The sequence below is a fragment of the Idiotropiscis lumnitzeri genome, chromosome 13 (genome assembly GCF_059441095.1).
Source record: "Idiotropiscis lumnitzeri isolate Australia: NSW breed Sydney's pygmy pipehorse chromosome 13, RoL_Ilum_1.0, whole genome shotgun sequence".
NCBI classification, from domain to species: Eukaryota; Metazoa; Chordata; class Actinopteri; order Syngnathiformes; family Syngnathidae; genus Idiotropiscis; species Idiotropiscis lumnitzeri.
In genome coordinates this window covers 9,864,595-9,885,097 of record NC_142403.1, presented here as the reverse complement: position 1 = coordinate 9,885,097, position 20,503 = coordinate 9,864,595, and the positions used below count along the sequence as shown (strand labels likewise).

The 20,503-nt window shown below is 39.9% G+C and overlaps 1 protein-coding gene across 5 annotated transcripts in view; it reads right to left on the bottom strand.

Moving 5' to 3' along the window:
* Positions 1-20,503, bottom strand: part of LOC148324263 (3',5'-cyclic-AMP phosphodiesterase 4C-like) — a 62,683-nt gene that overhangs the window by 6,363 nt on the left and 35,817 nt on the right. For 2 of the 5 annotated variants that reach the window (XM_088313054.1, XM_088313059.1), the window contains 7 exons: positions 5,357-5,548; positions 5,160-5,201; positions 4,233-4,269; positions 3,842-3,915; positions 3,709-3,758; positions 3,406-3,518; positions 901-994 (listed from right to left, as the gene is read on the bottom strand). In XM_088313054.1, the coding sequence (XP_088169180.1) occupies positions 901-994; positions 3,406-3,518; positions 3,709-3,758; positions 3,842-3,915; positions 4,233-4,269; positions 5,160-5,201; positions 5,357-5,548 (602 nt within the window). Of the gene's footprint in view, positions 1-900; positions 995-3,405; positions 3,519-3,708; positions 3,759-3,841; positions 3,916-4,232; positions 4,270-5,159; positions 5,202-5,356; positions 5,549-15,140; positions 15,275-20,503 lie in introns of those variants that run through there. The other 3 variants (XM_088313055.1, XM_088313056.1, XM_088313057.1) reach the window with 2 other exon arrangements.

Sequence of the window (20,503 nt, the reverse complement as noted above, 5' to 3'; positions counted from 1 at the left end):
CTTCAGATACAGTAAATGGATAAAATTGAAGAATAATCTTAATTCTAATGTAAAACTGACATTTGTCCTTTAGGAAAACAATTACAGATACTGTAGAGAAGTGTGCAAAAGTCTTTGGCCACCTTTCGATTTGTTGTGTGAGTAATTACAATTGCCATATATCACACCATATATAGCCTAATGTCTCAGTACCGAGCAGACGTCACCGAGCTTCAACTAATAATAAAAGTGAGAACAATTCATAGAGCAGTTCATTTGGCCGGGTACACACATAAGGATTACTCAAATCTGAAAAGATTTTTTATCTTTGGCAGACCCCACACACATAAAGACAAAAAATATACATTGTATTGTATTTTATTGTTCCATGCACACACATTGAACAACTCCTCATGCAATTCAAATTTACTGTCCAAAATAAAAATGCTGTTGTTTGAGAAATCGGTGTTGTGTTGGCAATTTCAATTGAAATCTTTATAGCTTTATAGCAAAGTAGGCAAACAGGTTTGCGTTTAGATTTAGTGAACTTATAACCTGCTTCCTATTTAACTTCTTTTCTTGACCTAATTAATTCACCAAAAATTAATTGAGGGCCACCAGTTGCCCATCCCTGATCTTTATTATCACCAATTAAGTGTTCTCCTTTGTTTTATCCACCAGCCCTCTATGAATCTAATTCATATTAATTAATTAATTTCATTTAATCTAACTTGTTTTTTTTGTTTTGTTTTTAAATGGCAGATTTTTTTTCTGGTTTGCTTTGAATAGCAATATTTTTTATATTTATTAAAGGATTCAAAGCCTGTTTTTTTTTTTTTGTCAGTGTTGGGAAAAACATAGAGACTGTTACATTATTGTCGGTGGTTATTTTGTAGTTTCTGCTCTGAGTTGAAAACTCACCGAGGAAGGTATTGGCGATGAACTCTGACACCTGATTCCCTGAGCGACTGGTCTCTGACAGTTGAGTCAGCTCTCGGTTTAGCATCCTCTTAAACTGTGTGAACAAAAAAAAATGTGGTTAGTGCAATAATTGTTTCCATATCTTCATGTGTAATTGATTAATTAACTATTGGGACGCTACTACCTAAAAGCATTATTTCTTTGTGTCATACAATAACAGAGCAGGAATTTAACCTTTGAACACGAAGGGCCTTATTTTCATTCCAGGCGCAAGTCTAGCGTAAAGTGCAGTTTAAGTGTGAGTTTTCTTTCTTTTGGGATTTTGATAGACATTGCGCTGGTAGGATTGTGTGTAAAATGGCCCATGTGCGCAATTGTGGGATGCGACGTAGTGTTTTCCCGTCCAATCATCCCACGCCTGAGTATGCCGTGCTTGACATTGCAGGAATTAGACTGGCTGGAGTTCATGAATGACATTGGCATGTCAACTGCAATATCCTCCCCCTTTCGGATCATGTAGTCAGCCATTTGTCTGACGTGGGCAGTTCGAGCCCACCTTGCACATCTTCTGATCATCCGTCTGTGTGTGCCATTATTTTTATGAATGTTATATATTAAATCTGCATGTGGAAAATATAGCAGTAACTAACTGCATGTAGACAAAATGGATAATCTGTAATATGAGTGTCACAAATCAAGCCACTTGGGCAGTGGTTCTGAAATGTTTTACAGGAAGACCCACCTAAAAAAAATGCTCCTCTACAAGTACCATCATTGGGAAAAACTAATCAGAATTCATTTCGTGATTTTTTTTTTTTAAATGTATTGTTTCGTAATTACGCAGTAAGTTTCGCAGAGTACATTTTACTCTAACAAGACTAGATTTTGGTCCCAGTAAGCAGAGTAAAATTTGAGAATAAAATATTGAGCGTAAAATTCGGCGTAAAATATTTTCAGAAAATTTTACGCTGAATATTTTACTCTGACGAAATATAGAGTCGTTAGAGTAAAATTTACTTGACATACTTTAATGTGTACTTGTAATACGTAAGATGCAAGACCATTTCTATCATGTGGCTCACAGATGTAGAGGCAGTTATGTATGTCCATTCAACACCTTCAGCTCTGCTGCATGTTCATTCTCAGCGGTGAAGATGTTGTGCAAACTTACAAACTTCACAAATGCCTTCATATTCCCCCAAAATATAAGCATTCAGCATTTACGTTCTATCACAGCACAAGGGGTTTACAGTATGTGACATCGCTAGCATGAGGAGAGAGAGGTGGAGGATGGTGCAGTGTGCTACAGTCACAGACACAAATATGCAGAATAATACAATAGATGAAAAATGTGTAGCAAATGACATTTCGTTGATTTGCAAGCATTCATACTCTCACTTTTATGTATTCTTATTTATTTCCACATGTACTGTAAAAAATGGAATAAGCATAAAAAATGCATAATGCCTGCTCTGTCTAACATGCATGCCCTGTTCCTCTGCATGTGCCTCACTTGATACACAACCCCTGCAAAGTCTGCACTACTGACCAATACCAAGCACAATCCAGATGTAAACAAAGCATGCTCACCTGTCTGAGTCTCCGGCACAGACAACCCCAGAGAACCAACACGGCGGGCATGCCATTCCGTGCATGTTGCTCTTTCTCTGCTTTAAATCCAATTCAACGGGCAGGCAAATTAATTGTTTGCTCAGTTCCAGCCTACAACTGGTCGCTGCGCTGCTTTATACTCAGCAGAGATGGTTGGAAAAAAAAAAAAAAGAAGAGAAGCGCCAGTGAAAATAAAAGTTTCCGCAGTCCTGAAGGTGATGCAAAGGTTGGGTCGGTTGTCAAGAGGAGAATGGAGTGGCGGTGCAGCGGAGATAACTGCAAATGTGTGCTCAATAAAGGGGGAGAAAAAGGAGCGACTGATGTCGCCCATTCAAGTACTTTCACACACTGTCAATGAGAAACATAAAAAGCAGAGACTGTGGGAATCATTTGTCCCTCCCCCAGCCTACAGTGTTGGCTCCCCTCTATCCAATCAGATTGGCCTCCTTCAGAGGATGGGCAGAGGAGAAGAAGCTGACTCGCCAACTCCGAAATGGAGGGGGAAAGAAGCGGGCGAGGGATGGATGAGGGGTTAACTCTTTCAGTGACATCACTGTTCATGAGCACGAGTGTTTATACACACTTACATTGGCTTAAATTTGTGAAATGCTCTTAAAAAAAAATAAAACATTGACGTTTACAAACCCAAATTCCAGTGAAGAAAACAGTATACAATTAGTAGCACATCTTTTTCAACCTATTCAAATACATTTTTAAATTTTTATCAAATATTCACACATTTTGTATTCAATTCATTGATTTGCTGAAGTGTGGTCATGGATTTTCTCCCCAATCTTGCTTGATCAACAACTTCAATAAAAAAAATGTAAGGAACGGCGCCCTTTACAGCTGAACCCAGATGAGCGGATGTAGCTCATCGGTGCACATTCTCACCTTATTAGACGCCATCTCGCTGACCGAGTGTCTCGTCTGAAGTGTCTCGAGCTGGTCGAGACACCAGTCCAGCTCCTCCAGAGTCTCCACTGCCAGTTTCTGATAAGGCTCCTCTGAGAGGACAAATACAGGTCCAGGGTCAGTCAGTAAAACACCCTAAATCAGTGCTGCATCATCATTTTTTACAATAGAATCAATATTTGGCAACATTGAAGCATATCTATCTCATCTCAGGGCACAATGTCGCTAATTATATATGAAACCACATGTCATCACTCTTGAAGGAGCGGTGCTGGTGCTGACCTGTGTGACATGGCTTCCACAGGGGTGGCTGGTTACTGCTTGGTGGCCACCTGCAACAAGCGCCAGTTGGGAAGATAAGGTATAGGAAAACGTCGAGAAGATATTTTTTTCCATTCTTTTTGCTCGCTCTTACTTGTTTCCCACACGATCTTGCAAATGGGTGAGTATGGCAAAATTACTTCTCACTGTTCGTAGACTGGCAAGAATCTGAAGAGACAAATAAACAGCGAAGATGCAGGCTTGCGTGTAAAACACAGAGAGGGTTTAGGTTATGACATGACGTTTGTTTTCGCTGGTTTGTTTCTGAATGTCGTTAGCTGTTGTGTCTTTGCTTGTGTGAAGCACATTGAGTTGTCTCGTATGAAATTGTGCTATATGAATAAGCTTTATTCGGCTTTGCCTTGGCAGTTTGATTTCGATCATGTTGACAAATCTATTTTGGATTGAAATCAAGCTTCTTTGATTTAATAAAGATACTCTGAAGTGAAACCACTGTAGAGCTGTGACGTGTAAATGCCACTAACCTGTGCAAATGGGGTAACTATCATGTCTTCTCCATGCCTGCAAATACAAACATGCACTTTGTAAGACTTTAAATTGGATGTTCCATTTGACTGTAGAATTTTTTTTTTAAGTCTTTTCTGTTCAGTGAGCATCATGCGACTTACTTTCCTCTTGCAACATTTTAAATTCATAGTGAAGGAAGGATGTTGCATGCATGTGTGTGTGTGTGTGTGTGTGAAAAGAATTTTAAACGATGCCCCCATTGTTGCCAACATATGTTACTCTCCCCTCGAAAGGAAAGATTTGTATCAATTTCTCAGTGAACACACAAAATTACCCAAATTTTCATGACGATTAGACTCTGCAGTGGTTGAACTGTAATTTTGAAGAAATCTTTTCTAAATCTAAAATTTTCTTTAGTAGATACTTTTATTGTCGAGTACCCATTTGTGCAACATTAAATTAAAGTGTGTGGGATTATGTCACAAGTAAAACATGTAACTTCTTTAACTTGAACATGGAAGTTTAAGAGCAACATGCTTTGGTTGACTTGCGATGAACATTCTTGTGAATTTGTTACTGAACATGTTAGCTTCACTCCACAACTTTAGGTATGCGACATAACACTATATTGGCACCCTCTTAAAAATAATGGCCCAAAATTATTATTATTATTGCCTAAAACATCACATCAGGATGCTGGTCACTTCTAAAATCGGCTCCATCCTTAGTTTTAACATCAATCAATTAAATCCCTGGATAAATAAAATATGGTCATAATTTAGTTTGTTTTCAACAAAAACTGAAAAGATGACTGAGGCCATTATTTTGGGATATTGACAATATTGCATGCGGGGACGGTCTAACACTTTTGCAGTGGTGAGCATCCAAGACAGTGCTTTAAATCATGGCAATTAAATCACAGCAATCTTTCCACTTTGTCTCACCGAGGTAGCCAACTGACTTCACATTGCTTCAATCCCTCCTCCCTTCAAAAAAAGGAGTGACATACCACTTACGCCACAGATGGGGATATGAAATATTTACACAACAGTGAATACAGCATATTTAATTATTCTAATTTACTGCAAAAAACGAAAAAATAATCAATAAAAATGACATTTATTTGTAATGAAATACTCACAAGTCGCTGGCCGTAGACGAGTTGCGCGACATGGCTTTGGGAGAGAGGTCATAATCCGAGTCCGAACGGTAGAGGAAGGACTCACGGCGTTGACTGTGTGGGACATTGGATTGTAGGACCAGACCAGAACCCGGGCTGGTCTGGGTGTCCAGAGGACTGCGACCCACCGATAGGCCATTCTCCACATCAAAACTAAAAAAAAAAAAAAAAAAAAAAAAAAAAAAAGACAGAGAAATGTTCAATGTTAAATGCACAGATAGACAAATAAATTTTAAATAAAACCTAGGACAAAAAGAAGAATAAAGATACTATAGAAGTGAAGCTCAGCTTGTTGTCGGAATTTTAAAACCACTTTTGTATTGCCTTGAGTCGGATACAAATGGTCAAAATATTGTGGCTGGTCTGTGCATTATACAGTATATGAAATATATTATTTCCACAAGGTATGGCTCAGTATGACGGTTAAAGCATAACACACAATCTTGATCCCTGCAAAATTTGCTAGAATCTTTTCGTCCTTGAGACACGTTGCTTTTCAGAGACCCATAAAACGCACACCTCCTCCCCGCTAGCTCATTACATCAACATGACATCAACACTGACGTGAAGCATGTTACATCAGTCGCGCCGCTCATTCATATTACCTCTCCACACCCTTTATTAACCAGTCGTTACATTTAAAGACGATCTGTGTGCACTATGCAACCCTCATGAAACTGGATAATATCAAATATATTAATTTCAGGATAACATTGCCTTGCTCGAGGACACACTGAAGCGCATGAGCGCTTGTCTTCGGGTTAACCATTTGTGAGACACTGGAAGCAATCAATGTACGATTGGGCAGTAACCTTGTTGGAAGGTAATGTGACTTTGGGTGAAAAATGACGAGCTCAGATCTTGGGGTATTTTTCCTCCTCTTTGAATAATAGGTCACCCCAGCCCACCCCTCTGGCCTGGTTGTAACAATAGAAAATAGTGCTCTCACAGAGCAATTGAAGGTTGCTGGAGTCTATTTTTAGCACAACCTGTCTACAGCACTCCACTTATAGCTGCGGCTGATAAATGGAAGAAGGCTATTATGCAACTGATGCTGAATGAACCTGCCCGATTCACAGAGAGAGAGAATTGGAGAGGATGGTGGGGGAAGGGGTAGAGGGTCAGCAGGGCTGTATCTAGCACAGTGATGCAGTGCACCATCTCGCACCTGATTGGTGTGACATAGCCAAGATGGGCGGGGCTACAGCAGCCCTTACCTCAATGACGATTCCTTCTACCTAACCCAGGCCGATTTCCCTCCCCACCCGTGCCAGCTCAGTGAAACAGGCCGTGACGAGGCTCCATCAGAGGAGGCCAGTGACGTCAGAAGCTAAAAATAGATTCGCCTGGGGAACTGAGGCAGCTGTGAGGGAACTTACGTACGTAGCTCCCCCAAATACCCTTCACCAATTCATTTGAGAGGAACTCTTGCTCTACATTTAAGTTGTGGATATATGAGATCCTGTTTAGTCCAGTTTTGACGGGACACCTTAAGGGTTTGCAAAGCTTTGCATGTCAACACATATCTTTCAGTCAGTGTAGCAGGTGTCACCAAGCCAGGTCCTCGAGGGCCCCTATCCTGCATGTATTAGACGTGTCCTGGCTCCAACACAGCTGATTCAAATGATCAGCTACTCAGAAAGCTCTGTAGAAGCTTCGTAATGACCCGAAACATTTCAGGGTCGGGGTCCTCGAGGACCTGAGTTGGTGTCGCTAGAATAGTTTAAGGTTCCTTCTAGCCTGCTGGTGTGTTCAAACAGTAAATAATGGAGAGAGGGCTCCCACTATTGATGAAAGGGGCGTACTACAACAACCTCATCTTCAGGAGAAACAACTCCATGTGTTTAAAATAAAAAGCAAACATCAAAATCCAACCACGGAAGGATTAGTGGATTTTTCCTGTAAATAAAGGAGTTAATTAATGCAAGCAGTGTTTTCATTGATCAGCATATTTGGCCGTGCACAAGATTAAGCTGGAACCTTTTCCATCTTTGCAAACTGCCATACTTCATTTTTAATGTGACAAGGCTGTTATTGATGTTGACAATGTCAGCATTACATCAAGTAAAACTTTCCACTAAACATGCAGACAGGCAGAGAAAGAAAGTGAGAAAGAAAAAGAGGCAGGCCGACTTCTTGTTCATTCAGTTTGCATTCATAACAAGATGACCTTGGTGGTCTCCTATCTTCAGCATTGTTCTCCAGTTCTGTGACGCAAATGACAACCCCCGCCCCCTTTTTCGCTCTTTAACTCAGTTCTACTCAACTTTTCTCACACACCCACATCCTAGCATCGGCTTTTGTTCCCAGGATGTGCAGTTTGCATTCACTGCCAGGTCTTCCCTCAATTTACTGGAGAGCAAACAAGTCTTAAAAGTTGCGCAACAAGGTTTAAGAGATATTTCTGTTCATTTTGTCACAGTTTAAACTTTTCAATATGCTTTGAAACATTAAAGGCAATGTTTGTAATATTTTGTAGGGCAGCACGATAACTATCGGACCGTCACATTCATCGGTTCGATATCAACAAAACTGGACCAATAACAAGAGACGCCTCAAACACACTAACATTCGTCTGCTTCCTGTCAATTGTAGCGCTTCCGTGGATGGCAGTGACGAGAAACTAAAACTGTGCTACATTTTTATATTATAAGTTAGCGAGTCCACATTCATTCGTAGCCGTATAGATTTAAAGTAAGAATTATTTTGTAAACAAAAGACAGTGGGGCTCTTTTGGGATCAAATGAATGCTTGATTCAGTGCAATCACAATATTAAGAGCCTTCCTAATATTACGCAATTAAGAAGATTAGCAATTCCCACTGGAAAGGAACTCAACTTTCATTAATAACTGTCACGTAAACTGGCAAGTGAATAAAGATTTTGGAGTTGAAATAACTTTAGCAATACTGTCGTCCAAACTCCCAGTAGACTTTTGAGAACTAAAAGACAAATCCTTGGGAGACCTTCAATCAGTCATGGAGTATGTGCAACTATGCTAAGAGTCAGAATGTCAGGATGGAAAATGACAAATGTCAGTATATGTGTGTAATGTGCTCATGGGAAACGGAGCTGAGGGATTTAAGTAAGATATGCATGCAGATGTTATTTGATGGGGAATGACACAGGACTGGTGTCAAAGGTCAACCCCCGCATATCTAAACACATGCTACCTCCTGTTTTTATTTCTTGTGGCGTGGGAATTGGCTGGGAGGCCTCACACATCACACCAGGAAGGAGGCAAGAGGTGAGGAAGCAAAACAGATGAGGGGACACTGCACGGAGCGTGCGTTACCGTGAGAGCTGTTAACGACAACATACTGCACATTGACGAGCCTATGCGAGAGCGCAGATGTGAGAGCAAAAAGGAACTGAAGAGGATTTGTTTTCTTTGGATGGAAAACCAATTGCAAATTTGATTTGAACAAGCAGAAAAAAAAAAAAACAGCTCCCTTTGTGCTGCCATTTTCAACGTGTCTCCCCTTTGATCGTGACGGTGTTTATGTCCTCATGACGACACCCAGGGAGGAATTGTCAGGCTGCAGGCTAGACAAACAAGCCATGTATGTAACTAAAGTTCATCATACTGCAGATTCTGAGAGCAAAGTAGCAAAGCAAGAAAGCCAACGACGCCCCCTGCTGCCCATCAACAGTAAAGTCCCAGCTGAAGACAAAACAGAGACTATGAATGTTCCTTTATTTGCGTGGCATCCTAGCCCGTCTTTAAATTGTGCATACCGGTAAGCGTGAATGTGATTTAGTGTGCTCTGCTCCGTCAAAAAGTCCTACGTGTACCCCGCCTATCGCTTGCCCGCAACCCAAATAAGGACACATACTATAGAAAACAGATGGATCAATGACTTCAACCCCCCCCAAAAAATGTCAACCTTCAGATGTCTTTTACATAATGTGACTACAGTATACTGTGAACCCTTTTGCTCTCCACACCACCCTGACCGACCAAAGTGGACCACTGTCAAAAAAACAACAAACACTCACAGGCCAACATCTCAGAGCAGCTACAGGTCTAAATATAGCTGAGAGAAGGACAAGATCACGTTCAAGGCAGGTCATCAGTTTTGTTTAGTACGTATACATATATACTGCACGTATGTCCATGGCCTTTGGTTGAGATCCTCACAGATAAGAGTATTGCGTCACTGTACAAAAGCGTACATACATACAGTAAATAGAACAAGGCCAGATATTAGGTAATAATTTCCAGAGATGGGAATTCCATCGCAGTAATGGTTCATTTTGGGGACTCAGGACGACAAGTTTTTTTTAAAAAGAATGTACTAACCAAGGACGGTAGTGGGTTTTTGACCGTCTCTGTAATAGCCCCCAACCGTATGTATGGAATTCAGATATTTGCACTGTTGCGTTTACCGGCCCTTTAACTGAGAGTTAGACTGAGAGTACGACTGAGAGAGAGAGAGAGAGAGAGAGAGACGTGCAAAAATAAACTAAATAAAAATACGGAAGCGATACATGTAGCAGTGTGAAGAAGCAATTGAGAGCCAAAATAAGCATTAGGTTAAATTTGAGCAAAGGGATGAAGTGCAATAAATGCAGCCATCTATACAGTGCAACCCCGGACAGAGCTCATCTGTGAATTTGGATATTTGAATTTGAATAATGGGTGGATGGATAGAGCCCATCTCAACTGAACTGAACAGAAGCCATCTGAATCTTTTTACATACAAAAGTAAAAACAGCACATCATCAAACCATCATATTTCTGACCTGCTGTATCATCGTTCTCTTTTACACAGTGCTCACACCTCTAAAAATGGAAAATTGGCAGAGACTGAAAGCACATTTGACCTCCTTAGCTGTTTACAAGAGCAACTGTGACATCATTGATTTCCTAGCCAAGATTTCAAATCCAAATAATCCAAATTGTCGGAACCTTTAATGTTTGGGCCGAGAAATTGCGTTCTTTTTTTCCAGTCTTGACCATTTATAAAGAATCACAATTGCTCTTTGTGGACCACCTCAAAGGTAGATATACTCCTCCATGCAGATAGGTATTGATCAAGGAGTCTACGGGCAGTGATTAGCTCTGTCCGTCCAGTGGCGCAGAATTCAATACAGTGGCTGATCAGTATTAACAACATTAGAAGCTGCAAAGGACAGTCACACACTGAGCCAACACAGGCCAGAAACCCACACAAAACACACATATCCACACACACAATCACAGACGGCAGTGATTACCCACCCTGTGGTCAAGGCCCAGTTTTGGCTCCGCTATCGATCCAAAAATCGAACAACCTGACATCACACTGATACACAAACTGGATTGGCTAGTTCATGACACACACACACACAGCTACGCACACGCACACACGCAGGGCCGCTAACAGGCCATGCTGCACTCTGCTCTAATCATGTTCATATAGCACTAATTGGCGCCTTTCGCTATACAGTGATCGAGTCCAACAGAGAGTCACGATTATGCCACTTCTTCCTCTAATTAGCTAAAGGCAACTAAGGAGCAGCCAGTCCTCAAGCTCACAGTGGGACATGGCAAAAACAAATTGCGACTGTTTTCTTTAAGGCTGTCTCTGCGGTTTGATGCGTTCATTCTTTGGAAGCCATAACCCAGGAATGAAAAAGCATCAATATTTTTGCCATGTGTTTTGAAAATGTTTAAAAAAAAAAAAAATCACCGTCAAAGAAAGAGGACAATTCCATACACTGTTGACTGATTCCCAGTTACTTCTTTATTCTATAATTAGAATTGGGAGCAAAAAGAAGAGGAAAATGCCTATTCTAAAAGTTAATAAAGCTATTTGTAATCACGCAACACTCACGTTGACTTATTTAAACCAACAAACTGTTTGTTTTTCAAAGCCGCCATATGAGCTGTTAGGCCAGTTTCACATTGACGTCACTCCCAAGAGTATCAAATAGTTTACGAGAGCAATACTGCTTGCTCCGGGCACCTCATTGTATCTTATTGCATTTTTTAATTATCATTAGTAGGGCCAGAAGGGATGTACTGGGACCAAAATTCAGCCTGGGAATTTCCGTCGACAGTGGCCGACATGCGGCGAGACATATTCGTCGACGGGGCTGGTGGGGCGTTCTATTGGCCCCAAAAACAGATGTTTGCCAAGTGGATTTTTTTTTACACATTAACACATTGCTAGATAAGACATTGATGTTTAAACATTAAATAAAAAAATGTCAGATTTTTGCAAATTTTTCTCTTTGTTGTAAACAAATACTAAAGGACAAAGTATTGTAAAACAGACTGCCTGTATTAATTAATTCCTACCTATGTTGTTGTAAGCATAAGGACCCCAAAATGTTTTTTTATTTCATTATATATTTTTAATTAACCAATCGGTTAATCAATTATTGGAATTTGACTCGGTCAGAAATTTAAATCGACATCGCTCTGAAAAAATTCCTTTCTTTATCGGGGTTTGGCTATAAGTTTCACTTTTATTTAAAAATTTTTTTAATTGATTATATTGCTCTTTGCGCATCATTTCATTATTTTCATCTGCACACTATCCCGGTTTTCTTTTACCTCCTCTCTTTTTTCATCTCCCACTAGGAGGTAGTAGTATTCAAATTTTTTTTTGTGCACGACAATGACAACAAAGGCTATTGTACTTTATTTGATTCTTTTTTAAAAGCCCATCTGAAACACTTTTATCCTATTTCATCAGCCTTTTATTCCCTTTGTTTATCCTTTTCGATTTACAGTCCCCGCACTACTTTTGCTGTCGCGGTCTATAAAAAGTAGTACACAGTCACAGAGTTAAACACCTTCTTGCCGACGCCAGATTTGGCTTCAAGGCTGGTACCCAAAGAACAATTAACCACCGAGCCAGTCCATAGTTTCTACTGGTCCAATGATTAGCTCGCCTATTTAAAAAAAAAAAAAAGGGTGACTGAATTTCGCTAATCATCTTGTATTTCATGGCACGCGGGCGCACAATATGTGCTGTTGTGCATGCATGCATGCATGTGCTCTAATTATAATAAAGCTAGCATGCCTTAATTGCCAAGTTGCCAACTTCTACAGTTGATTTGTGGGTTGATTTCCTGTTCAGAAGTATAAAAAAACACCGGCGTGTAAAGTGTACTATTTTTTTATAGGAGAAATACTGATTGAATCCCTAAAATACATATATTTTACTAAAAATACATCATCAAGAGAACAGTAGAAAAACGATTTTCATAAGACAGTGGAACAATTCAGAATGTATATATATATGTATATATATTTTTTAATAATTTTTTATTTTTTAGGAAGTGACTCAAAAGTAGCCCAAAAGAGGTTAATTTATTTTTGTTTGAAAGTAAAGAGTGCTTAAAAAGAGAGAGAGCGTGACGGTGTGGTGCCCAAAAGCGCCTAGAGTGTGTGACTGTTTTGTAGTTCACTTAACAATGGTTCTTTTTTTATTTGATTAAAACGGTCTCTGCAGTGAGATGGCAGTAGTTTAAATCTGGATTTTTGATTCATTGCATTTCTATTAATTCCTCTTGAAAAAAGTGACACATTTAATTCTGACAAATTCCCTACCGACGCTCAACTGTATTACTGATTTTATGCTCGCGTCTATTTCTGGAATTCCAACTGGTCCGTAAGTTCCTCTTTTCCTTTTCTACAATGGTCATTGTCTGCTCATCTAAATGTTCAAGGTTATCTCACTTTCTCACTCTCACTAATTTCTCCAGTAGATTGCAAAACATCACAGCTCTCTCCAAAAGAATGGCGGTTGTTGCCCGCCAATAAATCACCAACTGAGGATTGAGACGATTGAGATAACAGCTGAAATAACCATCAATACCAGAGTCAAGTGGACCTGGCTAAAAAAATCACAAATGCCACACAACCTCCAACTTTACAATGTAAAGTCAAGATGAGTCTTTCTTTTTTTTTTTTTTTACGTTAAAAGGTGCACAGGGTGGCCAGTGAAAGTCATTACAGGCAATTATTGTGTGCACCCTTCCTCTACTCTATGCTGAAAGCGTTATTTCGCACATATGCTCTATCCATAAGGACCTTATATGTGGTTGACTGTGATCATTAGCCTTTTATCAGCGGGACAGCCTAAACACACTTCTCTTCCTCCTCTTTCCCCACACAAGTTAAAATATCCCTTTTCTTTTTTCTCTCTGAAAAGGACGATTCCGAAAATAAGTCACACAACCTTGGTGAAATGGAAGGCATATTTCTTGGCAACAATGCAAACTCACAACTTAATAAAAGCGCTTGATAAAATAATTCAGATTGATAAGAAAACTTTGGAACTCAACCTCCACCCTGAACGTGACCTTGCTGCATCGAATGAGCACAAAGATTATTTAATCTAAGCACAATTAACAAAAGAAAAGTGTTATTACGCAATAGAAAACAGATTGGAATTCACGCTTCCAAAACAACACAATATTTATCCATTTTTTTATTTTCTACACCATAAAATCACTATTTGGATGCAAACAGTATTAGCGATATGTTAACAGGGCAAGAAGGGGGAGTGATTCAGCGTAAAAAGATGTAAGGTATGATTCGGCGAAAATTACTATTTAAGGACTGTGTTATCAAGCTCATTCATTCACATTTGCCCCGGCGTATTTAAAAAAAAAATAATAACCAGAGACTCTTAAATTGACCTCGTCTCAACTTCAACCTTGCTGTGAGAGAATTATTTCAGCCTGGGAGAATGGGAATGGTTTAAAATTGCATCTCTGGATTTTTGGGGGGTATTTGTTGTAGGGATTGCAATGAAAGACTACAGGTTTTAAATGTAGTAGTAAGATGTGGCAAATTATTGGAGCAAAATACAATTTATGATGTCAGAGATTATTGATATTTTCATGACTCGAGATGGAGTTTGATCTGACAAGTCAGTTTTTGCCTCCGACTTTTCTACGGCCAACTGTTTGAAATGCTGCCAATTCAGGACACTCTATTTTTCCCTGTGATTGAAAACCAACTGAAGGAGCCGCTAGGTGTTGGGTTCTAAAAATGTTATTATTTATTCATTAAGCTCAAACATGTTTGTCCCACACTTTCATCCATTTATTCTCTGGGTAATATTAAAAAAAACATGCATGGCAGGTTAATTAAAGATTCAAAATTGCCAATTAGTGTGAACCGTTTTGTCTATATGTGTGCCAAAATTTGGCCAAAAGTGACCGGAAATAGACTCCAGCTTGACCCTAAACAAGATGCATAAGAAGTAAATTTTTGTAAAAAGCATTGGAATTCCCCTAACAAGTAAAAAAACATAAGACTTTTTTAAGGGAATCAAATAATACATTTTACTGAGAGGGCAATCTAACAGAACTGTTGCGGATAAGAAAACAATAAAATGAAATAAATTCTCCATAGTTTTCATTCAAAACATACAATTTATATTTTGAAAACTTCTCTTGATATTCTAGACGTTATGCGGACGTGTTGTCAGAGAACATTTAATTTCACCTTTTGATACACAAAAGCTACCGAATGACTGTCTTAAAGAAAAAGGTCTACTGTAATTAATTAGTAATTATTCCAAAACAAAATTGATGGGTGAGGGACGTCATTCTATAGTGTGTAATTTACTGTAAAGTTTTCAACGTGTAGTGTTGACAGATTTACGGAGCAGGATACCAGCAAAAAAATAAATAAAAATCAGAGGTGGGGTGTCCAAGTTTCACGAATGAGCATTTGAAAAAAGGAGAAATTGACACAAAGTATTGCAGTTTGTGCATTTCCTCCACATCTTGCCTACCGTCTTCGTTTCTGCACAATATCGATGGGTCTATTAACAGCACACGGTGAACCGCCGATATTCCCATTGCGCATTTTCAAGTACCGGTCCGGGAACGAGGGGGCCAGATACACGCAGTTCGTTGGCAAACTCATGTTTTAGTTGGCGGTCGGGATGCGCTTCCTTTCTTCTTGCTCTCCGCTAATCGTCCCCTTCCTCTTCTCCCGGGAACTCCGCTATTCCTCGACTCTTGCGTGAGCTTTCCTTTCCCCTCACACCACACCGGGTTTCCTTTGACGTACGGACAGATGGAGGAAAGCCCTCCTCGGTGTGTTTCAGATGCATGCCTCCAATCCAAAGCATGAAGAAAGCCAAGGTAGTGCTGGCTTTAAAGCGCCATTTCCTCAGATCACTGTTTCATTTGGTTCTGGAGAGCTGGACAAGAACGTGAGAGCAAGAGCTAGGTGGCTTGTTTCAAATCTAAAGTGAGTGGAACTCTCTGAGGATACACTCCTCCCTCTCTCTGCCACTCTATGGTTCGTTTGACTTGTCTCCTCCTTCCAGGCACATGGCCAGAGTGTTTATTTAAAAAAAAAAAAAAAAAAAGAAAGAAACACAAACTATGTGCATGTGTATGTACAGAATGTGTGGGTTGCGTGAGTGAGTGTGTGTTGCAGGGAAAGAGGAGGGTCTGAGGTTGGGCAAAAGCTGCAACACGTGCGTCTAAGTAGTAAGTTGCAGAAACTACCGTACTGGACATGCACTTATTTAATCGTAGTTTTGCAGCAGTAAAACTTGTATAAAATACGCAAGCATATCAAATTACTGCCATAAATAAGAAGTTGGAAATGCTTTGAGCAGCATGTGGTCTGCCGGTTGTTTGAATCAGATTCATTGTTTGAATCTCTGCTCCGAGTTTGCATGCATGCTCTCGTTGTGCTTGTGTGGGTTCTCTCTAGGCACCTCTCGCATCCCAAAAAGGTGCACGTTAGCTTCACTGAAGGCAAAATTATCCAGACTGTAGGTGTGAATGTGAATGTTTGTTTGTCCACATGTGCGCTATGATTGGCTGGCCTAAAGTCAGCTGAGAAAGTCTTTAGCTCACTTGTAACCCTAATTCGGGCAGGCGCCTTAGAAAATTGATGGATGGAAGGAAATGCCTCGAGCAAAAATCCCTGAGTATGGCTGTGCACGCACAAAATAAAGTAGCTGGGCTGTACAACAACATCTACTGCATATTTAATAGACTTTAGACCAATCTTATTGGCTGATATTTTCAATTTTATCCAAAATAAGTCAAATAAGACAATCTCATTCAGTCTGGGAATGTACTGTGCTGCTATTGTGTGGGCCAAAAAGCAAATATCTTTTGTAGGGATGCATGATAGCAATCAGAATGATAACTATCAGACGGATAAATGGAGATAATTCTGTCACGTAACATCAGTAAATTAGGGCCGATATTGAAAGCCGCCTCACGTTGGAGCGGTTACTGTCACTTTAAGAGTCCAAGGTTATGTTGCATGACGTAGGAGGTAATATGACGACGCTGCACGCAACTTCAGAAGTAACAGTGAGCCATTTGTTAACACGGATTTAGTTCTCCCACAGCGCTTTATTTGAACCAGGGCTTAATTGGGCGCGCAGGCGCCCAGATTTCATGACGTGGTGACCCCAAAAAAATTATAGGGTGCACACATACAACCAGCCAGAGTCTACTTGACTCTAAAAACATTTTGAAACTTGGGGTCAAGATTTTTGTGAGCGCACGCAATGCTGGCAGATGCCCATTCACCCGAATTTGGTTTTTTTTCTTAACAATATATTAACAGTTAACCTCTGCTGTCCGCAAGGAATCAGGAATACATTCGCCCGCAAATTGCAAAAATCAGCATATAATTGAAGCCCGCTGAAATCTATTTGAGGGGAAAATTATTTCATTCAATATGAATTTTTGTATTAATCGTGCGATTAATCGATATCTGCCAAAAATCAGCATCAGCATCATCCTAAAAAAAAAAACTGTCTCAGTCGGGACCTAATTCATACACGCAGGTCTTACTCATTGACGAGTATGCATTGTTGCTGTCTCCACTGAACGCCAACAAGTGAGCAGACATTTCACGCAACGTTCCAATTTCTTTGGAATTAATGTTTGCTCAAGGTGAAGAAATAATGGACGCCGGTTGGATGCTGCTAACTATTCCGATAGGGTGGACGACTAACATGCAGGTGCAAAATATATCTCTCTTTCTCCTATCCTGTCTTCTCTGTCCTGTCCTACTCATTAGCTGTTAAGAAAGCGACTCTTATTATTTTTCTTTATTATGTTAAGGTTTGTACCCGGTATTTAACTACTGATCTTTTATTGTTGTTAAATAATGTGAGTCTATCTCCTTTGGTGCGCGACGAGAATGGATAACTTGTGAATTACTGCACAGGGATGAATGGACTTGCTGGACCTGATATGTCATCAACTCATGGACAAATATTTGTCTTTTGAGACATGGGGCAAGGGACTGATGCAGAAGTGTTGGCAGGCACGCTGTATAGAAAAATGGGTCAAGAGGGGAGGGACCCTCAAAAACCTCAAACAACCGCTCAAATGTAACTGGAAACCCTTATGACGGTAATGGAAGTTACTGAACTTTGACGAAGGACAACTATGAAATGTGTTACTATAATCAAATATAGTCATAAATGTTTATAGTTACAGGGATCTGATCGATTCTATATGATTACATTACTGCTGGCTGATTTCTATGCCATTTTACCACATTTTGGAAATCCAAACTATGAGATTTTCTTCCCCTCTTTTTTTTTCATTTTGGAAGTTGGGGCTGAGTATCAGATACTAACCCAAAACAATTCTGATGTACAGCAATATGAAAGAATTATGCCTCTCGGGATATTCTTTCTCAATAGTGGATGCAAAAAAGTGACTCACTGCTTCACACAAATGAAAGAACCCACCCGTCAAACTTTGTTCAGGAACTATCCTGGACCTCTTCTAGGGCAAATTGTAGAGAAAAATGTGTAAAACGTGTGTAAACTCTTTCACAAGGCATTCTGACGTAAAAGCTAGAGAGGTCCAGTTCAGAAAGTGCATTCTAGTTTTCCCCCACAACTGACCCATCAAATAAAATAATCCATCCTTCCATTGCCAATAACATTCATCATTAGATGTCAACGGACTTTGGACTTACTCAAATTCACACCTATTGATAATTTAGAGCTTTCAATTAACTAACTGAAACTTGCAGAAAGCCAACGGAAGCACGGGGGGATCGTGCAAACTCCACACAGGAGCGCAGGAGTCAAGATTCAAAACGTGAAACTCAATACTGCGAGGCAGACATGCTAACCACTAGTTTGCCACGCTGCCTGCCAAAATACGTAAGATTGCACTGTATAATACTTAGTTCAGATTGCTCTGCTCGATTACGCAACAAAGTCCAAACCAAAGGCACCTCCTATTCCTCCCACTCGTGGCCACTTCCCTCCATGTGCAAAGCGCTTGTGAAACACGCCGGACCTCGAAACAGATGCTGGGATGGATGCTAGATGAGAAGAAGGTGTTTGTGAGGCCACCGTGTAACCGAATCCAGCCGTCAAATGGCTTCTGCAGCCCAGCTGGCTGATGGCTCCGATGACAACATTAACTCTGCTAATGAGAATAAGCTGCGACTGACAGACAAGTATGATTTATGCGCAAGTGTGTGTTTTGTGTAGATGTCAGTGTCAACTTCATAAAATGCCACTTTTATTTACATTGAAAAGGTTATTTTCACATTTATTTCATTGAAGTATAAACCCAGTGTCTGACAACGTATTTGTTTTTGCTTGACGTAGTTTCTGCTTTGTGAAGTAAAACACATAAGCATACATAAAATAAGACAGAATAATGTAGAATGAAAAGCTTTGAGTCAAGTAGAGTCATTAAAACTCAATGGGACATATCCTGTTATTCAAAATTGCGGTACGATGACAAAGCGCCGGCGACCTGACAACTAATGCCTTTGAGACATTAGGAATGTTAATGCACAGAAATACAAGAGGCAGTTTGAATTGAAGTCATGAGAAGTTATTTTATGTTTTTTTTCTCAAATAAGTGTATTTAAATGTAATGTAACTATAACTACAAAACAGTGTTGTTCAAAGTGGCTTGAGGTGAAATTAACGGTTCTGGTCACAAAAAGGGTAGTGTGTGTTTTGTTTGCCACCTTGTGGAGAAACTGAGTTATAGCAGATGGCCTGTGCTGGACTGGACACTATATATAGACCAGGCCAGACACCTTAAAACCATTTGCGTAGCATAAAGATATCCAACACAAGAGCGGAATCAAAAATCCAATTTTTAAAAAAATAATAATTTTCATCTTGGTTGACACTGTCATGGAGGTATCAGTGCTTCGGAAAAGAACTGCACTACATTATATAGACCGCTATGTCTAATACATGTGACATGTAACTTATTGACGAGAAACAGTTGAATATTACAAAAGGACGTTATTGAGACACAGTGCAGTTCTACAAATGCGGAAATCTACAACCACAATAATAAACATTGTTTTACATTCATACCGATTTAAAAACTGAGCATTATTATCTTAACGGCAGCATATTTGATACATCTCGTGCAGCACATATAATCATTTTGTGCAAGTTCGCATAATATTGTGGCTGGCCAATGTGTTTTAAGTATCTGTCATTGCATGAGCAAGGTAAGACACATTTGTCAATGAAAATGAAGAAAATAACATGTGAACAAATATTAATACAATGAATTTCGATTCATCTGCATCATGCTCTCCACGGGTGCACAGAAAACTTTGCAGAAGACGAGGGCATTATTTTGGCTTTGTGGAAATAAGCATCACACGCGAGTATGAATTCCAATCCATTTCTTTGAAGTCAACCTTCAGTTTGAATGTAGTCAAGCTGCTGCTTTCGTTATTTATTCCTCCGCAAATGAGGATTCAGCCATGATCACATACCTCCCTTAAAACAAACTCCTGCAGGTCAAGGGTTGCCTGTTATACTTGCAAGAAGAGCGAAGTGACTCGCCAGCAGATGTCGCTCTAAACCAAGATTAGCGATCGAAACTTTAGACATTCTACTGACATGCAAACAAAGATAGTTTTGATTCGTGAGAGACGTCGCATTCTAACCTGCACTTCCACTTGATGAGCGATACTCACGTCAGCATGCATGCTATTTCACAGATTTCAACTGTGTGTGTATGTATGAGAAACAAGAAACACGTGGTCACATTCACGTGTAATGAGCAGCCAGGGCGGCGGGGCTGAGGAACTATTCCAGGCATTGAGGGTTTATTTTGGGGACCTGTTGTATTATTGTTTCCCCCCTTTACCACTCTTTCT